General features: G+C 58.3%; 10 protein-coding genes across 10 annotated transcripts; 6 read left to right on the top strand and 4 right to left on the bottom strand.

Moving 5' to 3' along the window:
* Positions 1-76: 76 nt before the first annotated feature.
* Positions 77-349, top strand: HETIRDRAFT_312706 (uncharacterized protein; the record flags this gene model as incomplete). The annotated part of the gene is made up of 1 exon (XM_009545704.1): positions 77-349. The coding sequence occupies one exon, from the start codon at positions 77-79 to the stop codon at positions 347-349; it is 273 nt and encodes a 90-aa protein (XP_009543999.1).
* A 38-nt stretch (positions 350-387) lies between these two features.
* HETIRDRAFT_433197 (major facilitator superfamily) lies at positions 388-3,459 on the bottom strand. The gene is made up of 19 exons (XM_009545705.1): positions 3,170-3,459; positions 2,991-3,107; positions 2,883-2,942; positions 2,742-2,826; positions 2,666-2,676; positions 2,581-2,614; positions 2,492-2,527; positions 2,374-2,439; positions 2,300-2,321; positions 1,866-2,234; positions 1,692-1,731; positions 1,607-1,629; positions 1,505-1,539; positions 1,275-1,449; positions 1,171-1,219; positions 992-1,110; positions 915-931; positions 698-853; positions 388-632 (listed from the first exon to the last, which is right to left on the bottom strand). The coding sequence occupies exons 1-19, from the start codon at positions 3,330-3,332 to the stop codon at positions 557-559; spliced, it is 1,653 nt and encodes a 550-aa protein (XP_009544000.1). The 5' UTR covers positions 3,333-3,459; the 3' UTR covers positions 388-556.
* A 472-nt stretch (positions 3,460-3,931) lies between these two features.
* HETIRDRAFT_449826 (uncharacterized protein) lies at positions 3,932-4,464 on the top strand (the record flags this gene model as incomplete). The annotated part of the gene is made up of 2 exons (XM_009545706.1): positions 3,932-4,147; positions 4,306-4,464. 2 exons carry the CDS (start codon positions 3,932-3,934, stop codon positions 4,462-4,464), a joined length of 375 nt encoding a protein of 124 aa, XP_009544001.1.
* Positions 4,465-4,647: 183 nt separating this feature from the next.
* On the top strand, positions 4,648-4,859 carry HETIRDRAFT_170814 (uncharacterized protein; the record flags this gene model as incomplete). Its single annotated transcript, XM_009545707.1, has 2 exons — positions 4,648-4,783; positions 4,837-4,859. The coding sequence occupies 2 exons, from the start codon at positions 4,648-4,650 to the stop codon at positions 4,857-4,859; spliced, it is 159 nt and encodes a 52-aa protein (XP_009544002.1).
* Positions 4,860-6,494: 1,635 nt separating this feature from the next.
* HETIRDRAFT_313476 (uncharacterized protein) lies at positions 6,495-8,349 on the top strand (the record flags this gene model as incomplete). The annotated part of the gene is made up of 9 exons (XM_009545708.1): positions 6,495-6,560; positions 6,633-6,744; positions 6,816-7,115; positions 7,187-7,305; positions 7,377-7,443; positions 7,508-7,596; positions 7,662-7,759; positions 7,846-7,987; positions 8,146-8,349. 9 exons carry the CDS (start codon positions 6,495-6,497, stop codon positions 8,347-8,349), a joined length of 1,197 nt encoding a protein of 398 aa, XP_009544003.1.
* Positions 8,350-9,167: 818 nt separating this feature from the next.
* Positions 9,168-10,370, bottom strand: HETIRDRAFT_449828 (uncharacterized protein; the record flags this gene model as incomplete). The annotated part of the gene is made up of 4 exons (XM_009545709.1): positions 9,168-9,193; positions 9,262-10,078; positions 10,184-10,264; positions 10,329-10,370. 4 exons carry the CDS (start codon positions 10,368-10,370, stop codon positions 9,168-9,170), a joined length of 966 nt encoding a protein of 321 aa, XP_009544004.1.
* HETIRDRAFT_444169 (uncharacterized protein) lies at positions 10,362-13,055 on the top strand. Its single transcript, XM_009545710.1, has 5 exons — positions 10,362-10,703; positions 10,754-10,904; positions 10,963-11,038; positions 11,115-12,293; positions 12,468-13,055. Exons 1-5 carry the CDS (start codon positions 10,417-10,419, stop codon positions 12,542-12,544), a joined length of 1,770 nt encoding a protein of 589 aa, XP_009544005.1. The 5' UTR covers positions 10,362-10,416; the 3' UTR covers positions 12,545-13,055.
* Positions 12,657-13,607, bottom strand: HETIRDRAFT_313161 (uncharacterized protein; the record flags this gene model as incomplete). The annotated part of the gene is made up of 1 exon (XM_009545711.1): positions 12,657-13,607. The coding sequence occupies one exon, from the start codon at positions 13,605-13,607 to the stop codon at positions 12,657-12,659; it is 951 nt and encodes a 316-aa protein (XP_009544006.1).
* A 1,486-nt stretch (positions 13,608-15,093) lies between these two features.
* HETIRDRAFT_472879 (uncharacterized protein) lies at positions 15,094-15,530 on the top strand. The gene has a single exon (XM_009545712.1). The coding sequence runs from the start codon at positions 15,133-15,135 to the stop codon at positions 15,391-15,393; it is 261 nt and encodes an 86-aa protein (XP_009544007.1). The 5' UTR covers positions 15,094-15,132; the 3' UTR covers positions 15,394-15,530.
* A 332-nt stretch (positions 15,531-15,862) lies between these two features.
* HETIRDRAFT_313683 (uncharacterized protein) lies at positions 15,863-17,017 on the bottom strand (the record flags this gene model as incomplete). Its single annotated transcript, XM_009545713.1, has 3 exons — positions 15,863-16,617; positions 16,684-16,770; positions 16,855-17,017. The coding sequence occupies 3 exons, from the start codon at positions 17,015-17,017 to the stop codon at positions 15,863-15,865; spliced, it is 1,005 nt and encodes a 334-aa protein (XP_009544008.1).
* Between the last annotated feature and the right edge of the window lie 946 nt (positions 17,018-17,963).

A 17,963-nucleotide genomic window follows, 5' to 3' on the forward strand; every position in this document is an offset into this window, starting at 1 on the left:
TGCTCGGTTCGTCGTCCTCCCCCTTTTCAAAGCCAATGCACTGATCGTTCAGTATGGCACCCGCAACCAGTCATAGATGGCACTGTCCAGAACACTCCGCCTCACGCACCGCACACGGCGCACGCTCACATCTGCCCTTTTCGGCCTCACATTCTTCGCATCGATCCTCACCGTCTCCGCGTCCGACGTCCTACCCTGTCCCGCCCATTCTTCTCGCAACCGTTTCGCGGATGGTGGAGAGCCGGGAGACCACACATCACGAGGGGGGCGTAGCAGTCGCCCGGCGGTGGTAGAGAAGCGTCCCAGGAGATGGATAGAAGAAAAATCACCCCATTTGTCTAATCCATAACAATGCTTGGCTCGTTGGCTCGCGCAGTCATGATCCCAGAATGGTCAAGATTTAGTCGCTATTCGTATAGGATGAGGTATGAACAGGTAGGGTGGTATAAGTATACATCGTGCGTGGCGTCAATGACTGCCCCGATACTATAAATGTGTCTCTGTGCAATATATATGCAAGTATATCCAATCTACTCCGATCCACAGCTTCGCTTCGTCAGGCTTCTGAATCCCTTCTGTTCTGATCAGCCTGGTTCCGACGAAACTGTGCCTCCTGCTCTTCGTGAGTTCCCCTGGCGTCCCAGGCATCATCGTTCGTCAAGCCTATCAAAATCACGATTCTACGGATGGGACTCACGGTAGGGGATTCTCTTGGATTGGCAGGCACCATAAAAAGGCAATAACGTTACATGCCACTTGGCATATAAATACGACGCGCAGAGCGTCTGCATAAGAACTGATGGCGGCTCGCTTGAGCTCCGGCTCGAGAGTCTCGATGATATCCGTTGAATGGCTAGTTCGGATCAAGAAAATCAGTCGCGCCATGTAGACGTAGTGATGAGGATATGGCATACCGGATGCTCGATATGATCTGTTGACACAAGTCATGAGTTCGTGTGGATAGCGACAGTTTTCAATATCAGTGACACACCTCAGCGGCGCCGGGGCCTTGAATACGTTCTCTAAGTTTCTGTAGAAGGACGGCTTGGAGCACGGCACCACTTAAACTGACACCTAGGACCTGGCCGGTAGTGCGGAAAAGATACGTGACTGACGGGCCACGCGACAGGCGAGTCAGGGCAAATATAGGTCAATGGGCAATTCTCTTACTGCCAGTGGCCACGGCCACATCCCCTTTGGTGACGCCGGCGATCATGGCCTGCGAATTCACGATTAGCGATACGGCGAGCTGAAAATGCGCCGTAAATACTTACAATGAGCGTGCTAGTGATCAGGCTGGCCATTCCGAAACCTTGAGGAACGATATCCAACCACAAGTGCCAGGTGGCCGAGGCATCCCTCCATTGCACGACCAGAAGACTCGCCATGACCGTCATCAGGACGGAGACGAGAGTCAGCGTATACAACTTGCCGGTGCGACGCATGATCCTGAGATCAGCGATGAATTGAGATCGACTAGCATCTACTGAGCTCGCGAACTCACCAGCCGGCGAAGACACTGCCTGTCGAGAGTGCGACCTTCGCGGAACAAAAAGAAAATTGTGATCAGAGGGTCGCTGAGCGCTTATGCTGCTTGCGTTCTCACCGAGTGAGGAAGTAAATGTAAGCCTGTACCGCGCGGTCCGACCGTTACAACATCGTCGAATAGGATCAAATGGTTGAAGACGCACCTGCATTGGCAGATGAAGCTAGTCGGACAGCGGTAAAATACTGAGGGACGTGAGGACCCGCTCTCAACGGTCAGATGAGCGGAAATGCAAACACATACCAGTGGCACGTTATAGAGCTAGAGTAAGCTGCGTATCAGCTGATGTTATGGCGGCGAACGACGGGAGATGGTATACCATTGAGAAGGCGGACATGCTCGCAAATAGGTTTGCGAATGAAACGGCCAGAGGGGTGCGCTGTGTGATGAGTCGTAGAGGCATCACCGGATAGGGGGCCCATAGACTCTCCACGAGAACGAACAAGAAGCCAAAGACGGCGCTTGCGATGAAGAGACCACAGATAAGGGGATCCGACCACATCAGGTTCTCGCTTGACTTGAGGCTGAAACCAAGAAGCAGAGAGCCAACGGTGCCCACGAGTGTCACGGAACCAAAGAAATCCATCCGGCGTATCCTAGCATAGAGGCTCTGTTGTTTGACCTCTATTGGCATCTCAATCGATACTTTGAGCAGAACAAGGACGAAAGAGAACACGAGCACCGGAATCTAAGGGGACCGTCCGAATGAATTGGATGCTCAGGGAGGCCGTCGGCGGGCCAAAAAAAACTTACCTGAAAGAGAAAAGCGGACCGCCTGACAAGATATAAGCTTCGGCTGAGTTCAGGATCGCGCAGAGTTGACACACCATCCGAAGGTATCGTTCAACCATCCACCTAATGGACCGCCTATACCAGCACCAAGACCGAACAAGCTTGAGGCTTGGTCAGCGTCGAGGCGACCGATGACCGGTCACCCGCACTTACATATTTGCCAAACCCTGGTACAATCCACGCTGTTTTCTAATGAGAAAGGATGAATGGGGGATGGCGTGGTGAACGCTTGCTGAACTCACAGAGGAATGAGATCTGTCACGGCGACGCTGGACACTGACAAATTGTGAGCGGTCGGGAGCTAGTCTGTGGCATGAGGAGTGCTACCTGTCATGACACTGAGAAGGACGGATGTTCGGGTGAGCGATGGAGCGGGCGGAAGGAGTTTCGGCGCGTAACTCACCCACCTCCGCCCATGCCGGCTATTGCACGAGCCGCGATGAGAGCCTCCATGGAGGGCGCCAGACCACATAAGATTGTACCCAGGCCTTCAGAGACGCCAGACGGTCAATCATGGGCTCCGGAGAGGACGATGTACACGTACCGAACAATGTGAGGGCCAAGAGCATTGCTCCTCGACGACCGAGGATGTCCGACAGCCGTCCTGAGCGAATGTGAGTGCTTTGTGCACGCGGAGGCGATATGCACTCACCGTAGAGGGGCGTGAAACAGCACACGGACAAGAGGTAGGAGGTTCCGATGTAAGATGCCTGATTTGACTTTTGAAAGTGACTGCCGATGGGCGTCATGAGGGTTGCGACGATGGTTCCTGGGGTCATTGCGAGGATGCACGGTCAAGAGAGTGAGGGAGTGGGAGTGAAAGCGAGATACCATCGAGTGCACCGAGGAAGACCGCGCTCCACAGGCCGGCCAAGACCCAAGCGAGGTCTGCGCCCGACGGTTTTTTGGTGAGAGCGGGGTGCTGAACGGCACGGGTGGGTGTTGGTTGACCGTGGAGCAGAGGACGCGTCTCGGAAGAGGACCTGGAAGACATTGTGAGAGGGGACGCGCGCTGAGCAAGGGAGGGAGGTGCATGCGAAGGGACTGTGGGCAAGGCGTGCTTTGAGGACGGTCACATCTTTTCCTTCCCGATCCACCGCGTCATAATCCGTGTACACCGGTCCACACCTCGTCCCCTTCCTTCGCTCCCAGAGCTACTCGCCCTCTCCTTCAGGATCCTCTCCCCGGCCCACCCACGCGCCTTGCTCGCACTCCCCCCCACTCGACCCCCCCGCTCGCCCCCGTCCTGTCGCCCACTCTCCGGCCCCGGCGACATGTCTGTCGCCCCTCGCCGTCGTGCATGCCACGCCGCATTGCAGCAATCCGTCTGCTCACATTCACAGCCCATTAGCGACGCGCGCGCAGATCGTGGCTCGAGATGCGCACTTGCCCGATTTGCATCGTCGTTATGTCCCCCTGCTTGAAATACAACAACCCTGCCCTCTCCAGAATCCAGATCGCGTCTTCGTCCATTGTCCAACATCCTCCGTCCCTCCCCTGGCACTTCTCCGCCCTCCTTTGCCATACGCGGGCCCGAGAGTTCGTGCAGGTGTCCTGCAAGTTGGCGAATGATCCACCAGAAACACTGCTTCAATGACCGCGGACTCGCCAAACCCTTCGCTTGTCTTCATTGCCGTCTTCGAAAGGGTGCGACAATTTCATATTCCCGTCCAGCTCCTTTCTCAGACACTCGGGTCTCTTGACTCCCCGCAACAGCCTCCGACCCTGCCACCCGCCGTCCTGCGCTCCCTCTCCGGGGTTCCATCCGCCATTGCAAAATTAACCCTCTCGACAGACGACGCTTGCTCGGTTTAGCTCCATCCTACGTACCAAACTTAGGCTCTGTCTCGGCATCGTCCCCAATCGATGCTTCTGCCCATTGATGGTGCGAAAGTGGCTGAACTTTCGTAGCAAGCTGCCGCTCGACCGTCGCTATTCCAAGGCAGGGCTTTGCGCTTCGTTCGCAGGCCCACGCTAGAGATTTCCAGCATCTCGGTGGGTCGCAAGACCCCCCGCCCCCTTTGGTTAACATCCTCCACTCAAGCCGCGCACATGTCGTCACATCGCACAAGGGAACAGATCCGACTGGTCTCACCCCGTCCCATTCTAACTGCCTTCCGCATTAGATTCTCTTAATTTCAAAATCGAGGAGCGTGTGGCCACACGAGCGTTGGCCATCACTGGACCGATCTTCTCTCTGTCAATAGACGCATACGGCAGTCTTTCTTATCTGCAGCACGCGAGGTCGCGCGTGAGTCGACAATGTCAACTTACTTATTAGGATATGCCAGGCCGCTGGGTCCTTCCACATGTCTCCGCTCGGCGCTTCAGCAACCGCCTCGGGGCTGATCCCTGCACAAACCCAGCATCACATCTCCACATATTGCTCTCTGTCTCCAGCCTATCAGCGAGCATTGCAATTTCGGGCTACTGGGAAGCGCGAAGGTGAGGTGATCTTCCCCGACTTCTTCTTCGCACTCGTGAGATACACACGATAGCCAGGCTATGCCTAGAAGCATGACGTCGACGGCGTCTATACTGTCTCGTCACAAGGCTGCAGGATGCGCTGCCGCGTTCGATTGATATCTTCCTTCCATGAGAAGATGCACATGATCGTATCGATCTTCACGAGTTCGTTCACTGTGGGCACTTTCTCAAGATGCGCGTCCAGCTTGGTTCAAACGCTGTCGGCGTAACGACAGCTCCATCACAAACAAGGTACACACACCACACTCCTTGACATGCATGAACGTGCATTTTCATGCACCCTCTCCCCTCGGTCGGGTATCCGCTGTGATGAGTCGGGTCTCCATCTCGATACTCGATTGTCTCAAACTCTCTGAATGCCCGGAAGAGCAGACTAGTCGATGTCTTCTTTGGCGTGGTGGCCACTGGTAAGTGCCAGAAAGGTTCTGATTCTGACTTGAGCGCCTGATAGTCATGCCTAACTTACATACTTGTGCAATATGAATTTTTTTGGCTGAGCAATTCTGAGGGATATATGCGGGTTTTCCAGGAAACCGCCTTCTTGTACCAGACCTTCATCGCGAAGTGTGCTACTGTAAGGTGCACTGTCATACTCTGTCCTAGGTTCAAGGCCTTACTGTAACGAGAGAAAACCAGGCACTGAGTCGTAACTAGGAATTGCAAGCGGAAATTGCCGTCACAAGCTTAGTCAGAGAGAAGTAGGGTGGAAAGACAGACTGGGTAACTTGGCGAAGTCCAGCCCGCCCTCGAAAACCACACGGATATTCGCGCCTCTCCTTTCCACAGCGTCGACGTTTGTTTCATAGGCTCGACGTCCCTTTCTATCCAGGTTTCCTTTCTCTTTTGATACCCCTTTATCATAATGTCTGTGTCGACCACTCTCCAGAACGGAAGTGAGGTCACAACAATCCCCACATCCCCAGGTTCTCCCCGTGCACACACCACTGCGTCTACGCCCTCCAGCCCGTCTCAGCCGACATGGAAGTCCATCTTTCGAGTCGGGAACACGTCCTCAAGGAAATTGGTAGTCACTGGCGCCGGGAGCTCGCTGACGTTGGACACTGGTTTTGTCCCCACAACTGTGCCGTCCACCCCACACCAGTCGCTGACTCCGGGCTCGATGGATCAGCGGTTCTCGTATAACTCCTCGAACACCCAGTCGAGCGACTCTAACGACAGGTCGCAGCAGACGCCCATCACACCAGCGCATTCCTCGCATACGTCCACGGACGCGTCGCTCTCTTCCAAGCCACGACACGGAACCAAGCCAGAAAAGCAGAAGGACCTCGGACGCGCACACAGGCCGCCCCCGGCGAGCGCGTCGCACCAGAACTTCCCCAACGGTGTTGCATCGCCCAAGAGCCCGCGCATAGGTGGGCCACTTTCCCCACGAGCGATGGGCGCGTCGGCAAGTCGGTTCATCCGGCGTGTAGCGTCGGCACCCAATGCCAAGGGCCTCTTCAACATCGGCTCGCGCCCGCCAGCAGCGACGACGAAAAACGGCTTGCTCGCGCCAGTGGACATTCATGGGGTTCCCGAGGGAGGCGTGCCTTCTTCGCTGAGCACTTCGGATGGTGGGACCAACTCGATTGAGACCGTATCTTCGTCGTCTTCCCGAGGGCGCAATCCACGCTCGACGGGATTGCAGAAGCTGGGCCCGGGCGCCTCGATGCAGGGCCCAGGCAAGGTCGCGTTTCGGCGGACGTACTCGAGCAACTCGATTAAAGTGCGGTCGGTGAGTGACACATGCTATCATGCATCCCGGCTGTGCGCTGAACAGATTTCTGATCCGCTCGCCATACCGCAGGTCGAAGTGGGTCCTTCCAGCTTCCAAAAGATCAAGCTCCTAGGTCGAGGAGATGTCGGCAAGGTGTTCCTCGTACGCGAGAAAAAGTCCGGGAAATTGTTTGCGATGAAAGGTGTGTCCGCCCATGTCACCGAGGCCGAGATACGTGATTGATGACCGGTGCCCGACCCTCGCTGTGCCCAGTGCTGTCCAAGCAGGAAATGATTTTACGGAAAAAGATCAAGCGCGCCTTGACGGAGCAGGAAATTCTCGCGACCGCTAACCACCCGTTCATTGTTACGTTGCATCACTCATTCCAGTCTGATGAATACCTCTATTTTTGCATGGAATACTGCATGGGTGGCGAGTTCTTCAGGGCATTGCAGAATCGGCCAGGCAAATGCCTTCCGGAAGATGGTGCGAGATTCTACGCGGCAGAAGTTGTCGCGGCACTGGAATATTTGCATCTCATGGGCTTCATCTACCGCGATCTCAAACCGGAGAGTACGTGGTTGCCGTTGCTGCCGTCAGGACCGTTCCTCGACGATTATTCTGACGGACGATCGCTTCCTCAGATATTCTGTTGCATCATTCTGGACACATCATGTTATCTGACTTTGATTTAGCCAAGCAATCTGGCGTATCCGGAGGCAGACCTGCGACGATCCATCAATCTGAGCCCAATGGCGTGAGTGTCTCAAACGCATCATGGATCTTGCGCACAAACCAAGGTCATCGTGTCGCGTGCGACCCCCCTCCCAACAGATACCCTTGATTGATACCAAATCTTGCACGGCTGATTTCCGAACGAACTCTTTTGTTGGGACGGAAGGTACGGAACGCCTGATTGCTTTGTTCCACTCCTATGTCCTTGACGCTCGGTTTCTTTATGTCAGAATACATCGCCCCTGAGGTCATTCGCAATTCGGGCCACACGTCTGCCGTTGACTGGTGGACCCTTGGGATCCTTATTCACGAGATGATCGTACGTACACCCCTTCTAATCTGGGCTTGTAACAAAGGGGAGTGTGCTGATTCTGGACACGATAGTACGCCACCACACCATTCAAGGGTCGAGAACGCGACCAAACGTTCGAAAACATCCTGAAGCTGCCTGTGCACTTCCGGGACACGCCCAAAGTGTCACAGTAAGTCGCCGAGGGGCCGCTTGATCGATTTACGAGACAAAGGCTGACGTCAACTTGGATTTGCGTCCGCGTCCGCGCTACGTCAGGGCGGGAAAGGACATTATGACGCGACTGCTAGACAAAGAGGAGAACACCCGCCTGGGCAGCATGAGCGGTGCCAGCGAGGCGAAGCAACACAAGTGGTTCGCCAAGATCAACTGGGGCCTGTTGCGGCACACGGAGCCACCTGTGCGTATTTGTTGTCTCCCGCTCGGCTTTCCGACCGCCGCGCGCTCTGCCCGGCCCTCGATCGCGCGGGGACTGCGGTCGGGGGTCCCCGAATATTCATTTTCCGCGATGCGCTGACCCTCGTGCTTTTTTTTTCCCCTTTCGCGTTTCCGATGCAGATCGTCCCCTCGTCGTCGCACGCTGCCGATGCGGCCAACTTCCGCTCTCTCAAGGAGTCCAAGTCGCTGCACCTCGAGACACAACAATCGCACATCAAGGGCGCTGGGGGTCCGACCACGCCGGGCGTCGACGACGTGGCCGACGACGTGGACCTCTTTGGCGGGTTCTCGAGCATTACGCTCTACCACGACGGCGAGAGCTGATCGTGAAGATCGCGAGGGCGGCGCGGCCGCTCGACCGCGTGAAACGCGGCGGTGGTGACCGACGCCCCGACCGCGTCGGCGACGGCGACGGCGACGGCCGATGGCCTGACCTCTTTCTCTCTCCCTCCCTCTCGCTTGCTCGCGCCAAGGTCGGCGAGTGAGGTGTACCATGGACCGACCCGACACGCTCTTTTCTACCAGCCTTTTCAATCCTTCATCGCTGTCGCATTCTTTTTCAGCATCGTGCTCCTCTCGACCGGATATGTCTGCACTCGCCCTCACCCCTCTTCTCTCTCTCCCTGTCCTCTCTAACTGTGTGCTTTTTTTTTATCTTCACCGCCGCCAGCGATTTACGTTCCTCGGGGATGGTCCAAGGAGCTGCGGTGTATTTGGAATATGGGGACTTGCGTCCCTTTGCAGCCCTTTGCCTTTGATCTTGTCGTCATGATTTCCCACTGTACCATCTATGACTCGTCGCATTTCGAAATTTCCTTCGGTTTTACTTTATTGTTTCCGGTTCTGTCTGCACACGGCGCATCTTACATACCATTTCAGCATCTCTCACACGGATCTCCACTCGTGCTCACCATCATTATTTAGACGACTCCCAGTGCATATACATATTACATTCGTTCGTAAGTAGGCAGGCAGGCAGGTACGTACGTACATACGTACACGGCGATGCTCGAGAACGATTTGCGCGCGGACGCGGAGGGGGGGGGGAGGCGTCGCGCGAGTTGACCGAGTGGGAACGTGTGAGAACGGCAAGGAAGCGCGCGAGCATATGGCCGGTACAGGGACATTGTTTGTCGGATTCGTCAGTGAAGATGCACATGATAAGTGGCTGGGAAAGGCAAAGGGAGCGACTCGAGACGGGACGGGGGTATGTAAGTGGTAGAGCGTGGACCCGACGTATGCGGGAGGAGGGAGGGGAGGGGCCGGTGATCGGAGAAAGGCTGGAGGCGGGAGATGTGTCAGGACGACCGAAAAGGGCGATGTTCGTGTTTGGGCTTGTGGGTGGAGGACGGCGTGCTTGGGCTGGGAGAAGGCGATCGGGGAGGAGAGGACGAAAGGAAGGATGGGAGGGGGAAGGGGGGGGGGTGGTTCGCGAGGGACGGGTGGCTGTGGCTAGATGGCTAGAACGTGGGATCGAAGCGGTTGGGAGCGGTGCGAGCGAGAGCGGGGGGTTGGAAGGGAGGGGCTGGGGGCAGGTCCTGGCAGGTCTGGCGGCAGCCAAGGCAGGCTCGGGCTGGGTGCAGATCGCGATCTGGGCAGGCGTCGGAAAGAGGGCATGGCGCGGCCCGTTTTGGGACGGCGGAAAAAAAAGAAGAGCAGGCTCGGAGGGGGGAGGGAGATGAATTGACCGGTGAATTGCAAAAGGGGGAGCCCGGGACACGGCCCCGTTCGCGTGGACGGTCTCCACCCCGGAAAGCGTGGTTGGACGATCGAGCGGGACCAATGGAAACGGGGATGCCGGATTTGGGAGGGGGCGGGAGTAAAATGGGGGCTGGGCTGGGCAGGGTGGGTGCGTGGGTGCGTGGGTGCGTGGGTGCGTGGGAAGGGTCGAGGGGAAGGCTGGGGGTGCGTGACGGGAGGGAACGGAGGGAGGAGGGGCCCTGGGGGGTTTGATGGGGGGTGGCGGTGGGCCGCGAGGAGTGATGGAGGGGACGGAGGAGGGCTGGGGACGGTGGGAGAGAGAGAGGACTCGGGTTGACGTAAGGGGATGGATCTGATGAGAGACGGCGAGATTTGGGGGAGAGAAGAGAACGTTCGATCAGGCGTTTCTGGAATCGGCTGGCCGGGTATTTAGGATGGAGTGTGCGGCGGGTGAAACCTTGTTTGCAGGCGTCGGGGAGTTGCCGACGGTGGCCTCGGCGCCGAGGGCCAGACGGGCGGGTCGGTGTGGGCGTTCGGTCTGCCCACCGTTTCTCCACCGCCCGAGATATTATTTAGCCTCCGTGCCCGACTCGTACTTATACCGCGCCTTCCCTCCCGTCACCCCCACGGTCTTCTCGCCGCATACATTCCATCATTCCGTCCCTACGCCCCGCCCAGTTCGACCCCCCGATGGCCGACCACCACGACGTCTACCCTGCCTCCTACCGCCAGCAGCAGCAGCAGCAGCAGCAGCAGTCTCCCTACCACCGCGAGCAGCAGTACCACCAGCCCCCGCCCCAGACCCAGGTCTACCCCCCCGCCCTCCTGTCCCCCGCACACCCCTCCGCCTCCCCCCACTCGTCCCCCGACCCCTCCACCCCCCACTCCCCCCCCAAGAACGACCCCACCCCGCAGCAGTCCGTCCCGACAAAGTCAGAGACGAAGCCCCAGGCCACCTTTCTCACAAAACTATACGCGTCAGTCTCTTCCCTCCCCCTCCCCGTCTCTCTCGCTCACAGCTCCCCAGCCTCCTCGAGCGCCAGGAAAACCACCACATGATCCGCTGGGATCCCGCCGGCGAGCACATCATCGTCGAGCGGCCAGAGCAGCTCGCCCTCCACGTCCTCCCCAGCATCTACCGTCAATCGAGATTCGCAAGCTTCTCTCGGCAACTCAACGTCAGCTTCCCTTGCTTCCATCCCTCCTGCTCGATGCTCATCCCCCGCACTCCTCCAGATCTACGGCTTCATGCGCAAGGTCAATCTCCGCAACGTCGACCCCGCCATCGACGACCCCGACGCGTCCACGTGGTGTACGCTCTCTCCCGTCCCTTGCCACTCACTCACTCACTCACTCACCTCTTTCTCTCCCCCCCTCTCCCCCCTCAGCACATCCCACCTTGAACCGCTCCTCCCCGTCAGAGGTCGTCGCCAACTTCAAGCGTCGCGTCCCCCCTCGCCTCCCAAAGCCCAGAAAACGCGCCGACATGGAGCAGCACTCCATCCCCCCGCCTCGATCTGCCAACGGCATGGGCGTCCCTCTCACCGTGCCCAACAGTATGGGCTTGGCCTCCCCCAAGGGCGGTCGCTCGCGCGGTCTCTCCGCCCCCGGCGCGTATCCCCCGCTCAACCAGGGCAACCCTTGGAGCCCATACTCCCGCAGCGCCCTCCCTCCTCTCACCGTGCCTTCAGAGCCTCCGATGTCCTCGCACAACATCTATAACCATTCCCCCCACTCCCTCCACCCGATCTCCCCGGGCGAGGATGGCTCGTCCGCCGGCTTCACCGGCATACCGTACAACTCCACCTCGTCTCAGTACTCGTACAACGCCGAGCCTCCCAACTGGCAGTTCTCCCCCGTCAGCAGCGGCAGCTCCTCTGGCCACTCGGGAAGCCTCTCGTCTCTCCTCAACCCCAGCAGCAGCGGATATCCTCCCGTCCGTCCGACCGTCAACACCTCGTACGCCTCGTCTCTGTCGTCCATGCAGCACAGCGCCTCGTCGATGTCGCCAGACAGCCGCCCCGCCACGGGCTACTCCGTCTCGTCAATCTCTTCCATGCCGTACGACGACAACGCGAACCACGGTTACTCGCACGACTACTCTCGTTCCGGCTCGGGCCACCCACGCCCTCTGACCCCGACGTCCTCCCGTCCGCCCTCGTCCAAGTCGAACTACCCGAACGGCTCACTCAGCATCCGTCGCCAGAGACGACACAGCCAGGCGGTCAACCCGTATCCATCTCCTTACGACATGGAGGAGCGGCCCTCGAGCTCACCTCAACCCCCCGGCGGCGACGACCACGCGATGCATCGGTCGCGCAGCATGATCCAGTTGCCCACCGTCGATCCCTATAGCAACTTTGCGCCTTCGCAGACGGGCGACTTTGCCTACGCGGCGCCGGCGGGCAGCGTTGGGACTCCGGTAGAGATGGACGGAGGATGGAACAGCCGGTCAGTGCGACCCTCGACATCTGCGAGCTCGTTGTCAGCCGCGTCTCAAACGTCGTCCTCGCAGGCGCACACCCCGCCGGTGACGGACGGCTTTGGAGAGACGGACATTCACCGCTGTGAGTAGTGCTTTCGCGCTCGTCCCTGCCCGTCCCTGCCCCGCCCTCAACGCGCTGCTGCTTTTTTTTTTCAAACTCTCCGATCGCTCCTTCTTTGATTGTCCGCTTTGTTCTCTCTCTTGCACGCACGGCACCGCCAGTACGACTTAACTGACGCCAGTCTTGCCAACCCAGTCTCGCCCGACTTTGGCTACGTCCAGATGAACCAACATCTCACCCAGTACGCGGCGAAGGCCGGAGAAGTGCAGTGAAGGAGGGCCGGGTGGGGCTCGCAGAAACATCATAAAAATCACGCCTTCGGTTCGGTCTCACGCTCTCGCTTGTTTGTCTGATAGGACGCTTTTCCTTTCGTTGTCGCCCTCTTTACTCTTTATTCACATGTACGTATCTCTCCTCTGTCCGCGGCTGCGCGGTCGCTCGTGTGCCGCGGCATCGCGCAAGTGTCCCCCTTTGGGTTTCCTCCGTCCCAGCGCTGTCCCTCTTTTCTTTCTCTCCCTCCCATTTATGTGTTCCTTTCTTTTTTTTTTTTTCAATCACTATTTTGCTCTGTTTTGTTTGTCTCTGTTTCTTTTGGTCATTGCCCCCGTGTCTAGCGATCGTCGTCGAGTCTTCTTTTTTTCCCTCGCAGTCTTCTCGATTCCCCGCCGTGCCTCTCCACATACATTTAGATATCCCGTGCTGTGTTGCTATACCTGACCTCGTCGTCGAACCACGTGTAACGTATCTGTTTATTTCATCGGACGCGTTGTCCTTCGTCTCGTCTCGTTGTCCAGGTGTGCTGCGCGCGCTGCCGCAAATGGTGTCGTGTCGTGCGCAGATTACGATTGAGATCGTCATCGCCAAAGGGGGCGCATGACGCTCACGCGTGAGCAAATGATCGTCCACGGAGCATGGAAAGGGCCTAGTGCGCCGAGGGGCTGCGACTGTGCGTGGGAGCTGCGGTCCGTGCTTGGACGGGACTGGCTGGCTGTCTGGCTGTCTGGTGGCCTGGGTGGTCCCTTGTCGTAGACAATTTCTGATCAGACGACGGGGACGAGGAGGACGGCCACCGGACGACCACGAAGGAAGGAGATCGCTGATAGCGCGCGGGCCGGGCTGTGGGGCCCCCCCTTCACTCACGAGGAGTTTCTGTATAGATTGCGGCCGACTTGCTGTGAGTTTAGCGTGCTTGGACTTATCGGCTATGGTAACGTTACGTGGAGCGGAGACAGATATCGTGAATAGATAGTCGATGCCCTGGAACACCGAGGGAGGCGAGTTGTGGCGCTCACCTCCCTCTCCTGCGCAGAGGTCCGGTGCTTCGATGCTGATCATCACGCCTGCCAGACGCCCAGAGAACGCTCCATTCAAGCTGGGCGGTGGCCGGGGGCGCGGGCAGATCGGGTGAGTGCCGGGAGGAACCGGGGCTTGCTGGCCAGGCTCGGTCGGTGGAGGGCCGTCGCGCGCACATTCACACGCAGACACACACGCCGCTATTTACACTCGCAAGGCGACGGCTTGGCCGTGACGGGAAACCGGGCGTGACGATCGCGTCGACGACGGCGCGGCGTTTACCGCGACGGATATCGCAGCCTGACGTGCAAGTGTGCAAGCGTGATGTACGAGCTCTGCGCGATCATCATCGTCATGGGGCCATCTCTCGAGAGCATTCCGCGTGCGTACCGGGCTGCTGCCGTACGGTGATTACTGTATGAAGTCGCGCGCTTGGGCGCAAGTGTGAACTGGTCATGTAGGGCTCGCAGCGACCGAGCGGGCACGGGCACGGACACGGGCACGAGCTGCACGAGCCGTGGCTGGGGGGCCCGGTGGTGCGGCGGGGCGGGCGTCGGGTGGACAGAACAGAAAGGACCTTCTTCTGATCGGGAAAAGTGACAGGTGTGCTCAGACAGACCGCAATCGAAATCGGAATCGAAATCGGAATCGAGCGGCGCACATCGTCTGGCAGCCAGCCGTCCGCTTGACACGTCGGTCGCCCCCCCGTCACCGGTCACCCCAGCTCGCGTTCCCTCCCTGGTCTCGCCAGGTGCATAGCTGGCCCCCCTGTTGCCTCCGCAGCCACGCGCAGGCCAGGGCTCCTGCGGTCCCCGCGCGGTCCACGTCCAACGCGATTTCCTTTTCCTTCCTCCCCCCCCCTCGGTTCGCCAAAGCGGCCCGCCCCATGTCTCGCTGCGCAGTTTATCCAACAGGCAGTCAACTTGCAAGCGGCTAGCTGCGCGCACCGCGAACCTCGGCGCGAGCGGGCTCCCCCGTGGCTCTGCGCTAGCCCCGGTAGGGTGGGAGCATCGCATGGCGCGCGCGGTCTGCGGGTGCCGCATATGGCAGGTCGAGCTCGACGGTGCGGGTGGCGTGGCGGTAAGGGGGAGGGGGTTGGGTCGGTGGGTGTCGCGGCCCTGGGGGCTTGATCGCATCCCTCGGCCAGCTCCGTCGACCCCTCTCCAAAGTTCACGCCCGCGCAGTTTGCCTGCGCGGACGCTTTACGGGCCTGCCGCCGTGCACCCTCTGCGCACGGCCCCGGAGCGGCGTGCGCTTTGGCGTGGATCCACGGACCTGCGTGCACCATGCGGTGGACCCTGCGCGAGCTCGGGGGCCCCGCACCCGCGACACGAATACATGCATGCATACTTACACCCTGCCGGAACTTGTGTGTGCACGCAGGACCCTTGCACGGCGGCTGTGCTGCTTCTGCTGCTGCTGTTGCTGCTGCTGCCACCCCGTTCGCCGGGGGCGTCCAGCCCAGCGGTGGGCGTTGGTGCATGGAAGAGTTTACGTGGGCTGTCCGATGCGTCCAGGAATGAATGCACGATGGCAGGCCACTGCCAACTGTTGCGTCGCGTTGCGGATGGGCATCGGCTCGTCCCGGGCTGGAGTCACAGGCCACGACGCGGCGCGAGGCTCGACGTGCCCGCACGCTGCCCCCGAGCCCCGAGCGCGCTCAGCCTCGACTCGGTCCGAAGCCAAAGCGGGTCGCTGGCGTGACTTTTGTTGCGTTCTATGCCCGTTCATTATGCTCTGCGCTCCGCCGCTGTCATCTGCAATTGCCCGCGCGACGGGGCGTCCCAATGCGACGACCCAGTTGCCCATCGGGGACGCCACGACCTGACGTACTAGAGCGTGCAAAGTCCCTTTTAGAAACCCACAAATGAATTCGCGTCGCAGGGCGTCTACCAGGGTTTATGTAAATAGAGCTGTTCGCGATGGCGTCCCTTTCTTCATTCAAGCAGGCTGTGAAAGCATCACAATCCATGCTCCATCTGCATCACATCAGCACAAACACGGACGTAGACGACAACTAGTTATCAGCGCACGACTCCGTAAGGGTCTTATCGCCCACTCGGCTTCCAGCTCGCGCGGGAACCCTCCTTTCCCCTTTGTGTCTTTTGCATGCACGTATGAGGCATGGTGTGTGTATGTACATCGCGATCACCACAATGTCCGCAAGCAAGTCCGCAAGTCGCGCAACAATGAACGAATATCGATCGGTCCCAGCAATGTAAACAGGACACGATGCTCGAGTTGTATATAAAGAAATGAGAAAAAAAAGAAGCAAGCAGAAGCAAGCGAAAAGGCAGTTAATAGAGTCCAATCTCCGCCTCTTCTCGGCCCCCCCACTCCCGCCCTGTGCCAGTGTCGGTGCGCGACGTGCTCCATAACGTTGACCCTCCAGTGGCGGACACGGTCGACGGCGTCGCCGCGCGGAATGGTGTTTCTGACATGTGTCCGTGCAAAGAGAGCGAGTCGACGTCACGAGGCAAAAAGGCACGCGCCTCCTCGTCCGTGTGTGCCGGTAGCGTTTCGTCCTCCAGCTCCTCGTCGACCGCGCGGCGTGCCACATAAGACAGGTAGATGAAGATGCCGACGCAAAGAACGATTCCGCCGATGGTCGAGTAGTGCGCGAGCGCGCTCTCGTCCTGCTCCGCGGCCTCTGGACGCGGCTTGACGTGATACGCCGCGAAGGAGTGGATAGAGTTCCCAAGTGCGGTGTGGATGATGACCTTGAAGAGGGAAAGCGCGGTGCACACCGCGTATGTCCGCAGCGTGAGCGTCGGGGAAGCAGCGAGAAGGCAGTTCATGACGTTGTATGGGTACGGAGCCAGCCGGATCAAGAAGAGCAGCTTCGGGCGCTTCTCGATGGCGCGAACGACGCGCTTCACGGATACGGCGCATGAAAGCCAGCGGGAGATCGTCTCATGGAAGAGGTAACGCGAGAGTATGAATACGACGAGGGCGCCTGCGAGGGCCGCCGAATATGAGATGAGAGCACCAGTCCAAGGTCCGAAGGTATAGCCTGATAGGATAATAAGAGTAGAATACAAAGGAAGAGGAGCTATTCGCGGCATGACATCGGTCAATACCAGTCATCACAGGACAAAGACACGGCGGAAGCACGTACGAAACGTAGTCAGGAAGATGAGGAAGAAGAGGACGGCATATCCGAAGCGCTCGTCGGCCTTAAGCCAGCTGGACAGATCATCCAAACCTGTGACGGAGGGCAGAAAAGGTGAAACGATGGTTCATTTTTCGTTCTTGACATAAACAAGACGGGCGATTGCGAGACACATACCCTTGAAAACTTCCTCTTTCCACACCGCAATGGTCAACAAGAAGCCAAGACTAGTCAACAAGTATACGATTAAGGGCAGCCAAGGTTTTAATAATGCATAGAGTCGGTATCTTCGGTGATGGGCATAGTCGGAATGAAGGGATTGTCGAGGAACGGCAAGCATGGCGGTCGAGGGAGCGCGTGAGTATGAAGATGACCGGCGAGACGACGACTCGAAAGCAGAGCTAGGACGCGGACACGGCGTCGAGCGTCGGTCGGGGGGCGCGATGTAGCCTTCACGCTTCGACCGAGAGAATGTGTCTAGCGGCGTTTCCTCATGCCGGCCTTTCTCGTTCACTGTGCTCTCGAAATGCAGATACCGGAATGGGGACTGTGATTGCTGGTGAAATGTGGGTGACGTTGAGACCGGCCGCGCAGGAGCCGATTCTGTCAGGAGGCGCAGAGGACCTCCTCCGCTACTCTGATGACGATGCGGATGCGGACGGGAATCAGTCGGAGTATTCGAGGTGCTCGCAGACATATCGAAACGCTATAAGATATAGATGTTGAGAGTCAACGAGAAGCCTCCCAATTGTGATAAGGGGATTACCTGGTTGGAAGGGGGTTTGCAGGCGCTAGAGCACGTAGACAGGTATCTTGATCTTAGATGCGCGGTTTACGGGAAAGCGACGATATGTTGGAGCATAAAAGATGAGCGAGGTTAAAGCGAGCGGTGGGAACAGGTGGTATAATGGGCTATTATTATTATAGGGAAGGTGCCAGCACTATTAGGGTGAATGCAAGCGATCTTTGCAAGGAGTGCACCCCGTCGTCGTTCAAAATCCCTCCCCCTGTGACTACCACCACATTCCCACGCCTCTGTACCCGACATCAATCCCCGCTTCCCTGCTTCGGCTTATCCAATGGTCAGTTGCAGGGAAACGCAATTAAAGTCGTCCCTGCACAAAGACGATTCAAGGCCTACGCAAACATGGAATATGTTAGAATCTACGCCCAGACTACACGGAGATATTTTCTCTCATGCTTAGTTCACGGAATCAATTCCAAGCTTGGAGGTGTGAGTACGTGTCTTCAGCGTCAGTTTCATATGGCTCCAAGGGCAAACAACC

Source organism: Heterobasidion irregulare (genome assembly GCF_000320585.1).
Source record: "Heterobasidion irregulare TC 32-1 unplaced genomic scaffold scaffold_03, whole genome shotgun sequence".
Classification (NCBI taxonomy): Eukaryota; Fungi; Basidiomycota; class Agaricomycetes; order Russulales; family Bondarzewiaceae; genus Heterobasidion; species Heterobasidion irregulare.

Coding starts and splice junctions, on each gene's coding strand:
- HETIRDRAFT_444169 (XM_009545710.1), top strand. CDS start 10,417: ATGGCCGACCACCACGACGTCTACCCTGCCTCCTACCGCCAGCAGCAG. Junction 10,704..10,753: donor TTTCTCACAAAACTATACGC/GTCAGTCTCTTC, acceptor ACAGCTCCCCAG/CCTCCTCGAGCGCCAGGAAA. Junction 12,294..12,467: donor AGAGACGGACATTCACCGCT/GTGAGTAGTGCT, acceptor TTGCCAACCCAG/TCTCGCCCGACTTTGGCTAC.
- HETIRDRAFT_472879 (XM_009545712.1), top strand. CDS start 15,133: ATGGGCATCGGCTCGTCCCGGGCTGGAGTCACAGGCCACGACGCGGCG.
- HETIRDRAFT_433197 (XM_009545705.1), bottom strand. CDS start 3,332: ATGTCTTCCAGGTCCTCTTCCGAGACGCGTCCTCTGCTCCACGGTCAA. Junction 2,528..2,580: donor GTGACAGATCTCATTCCTCT/GTGAGTTCAGCA, acceptor CTTTCTCATTAG/AAAACAGCGTGGATTGTACC. Junction 2,235..2,299: donor GGTCCGCTTTTCTCTTTCAG/GTAAGTTTTTTT, acceptor CGGTCCCCTTAG/ATTCCGGTGCTCGTGTTCTC.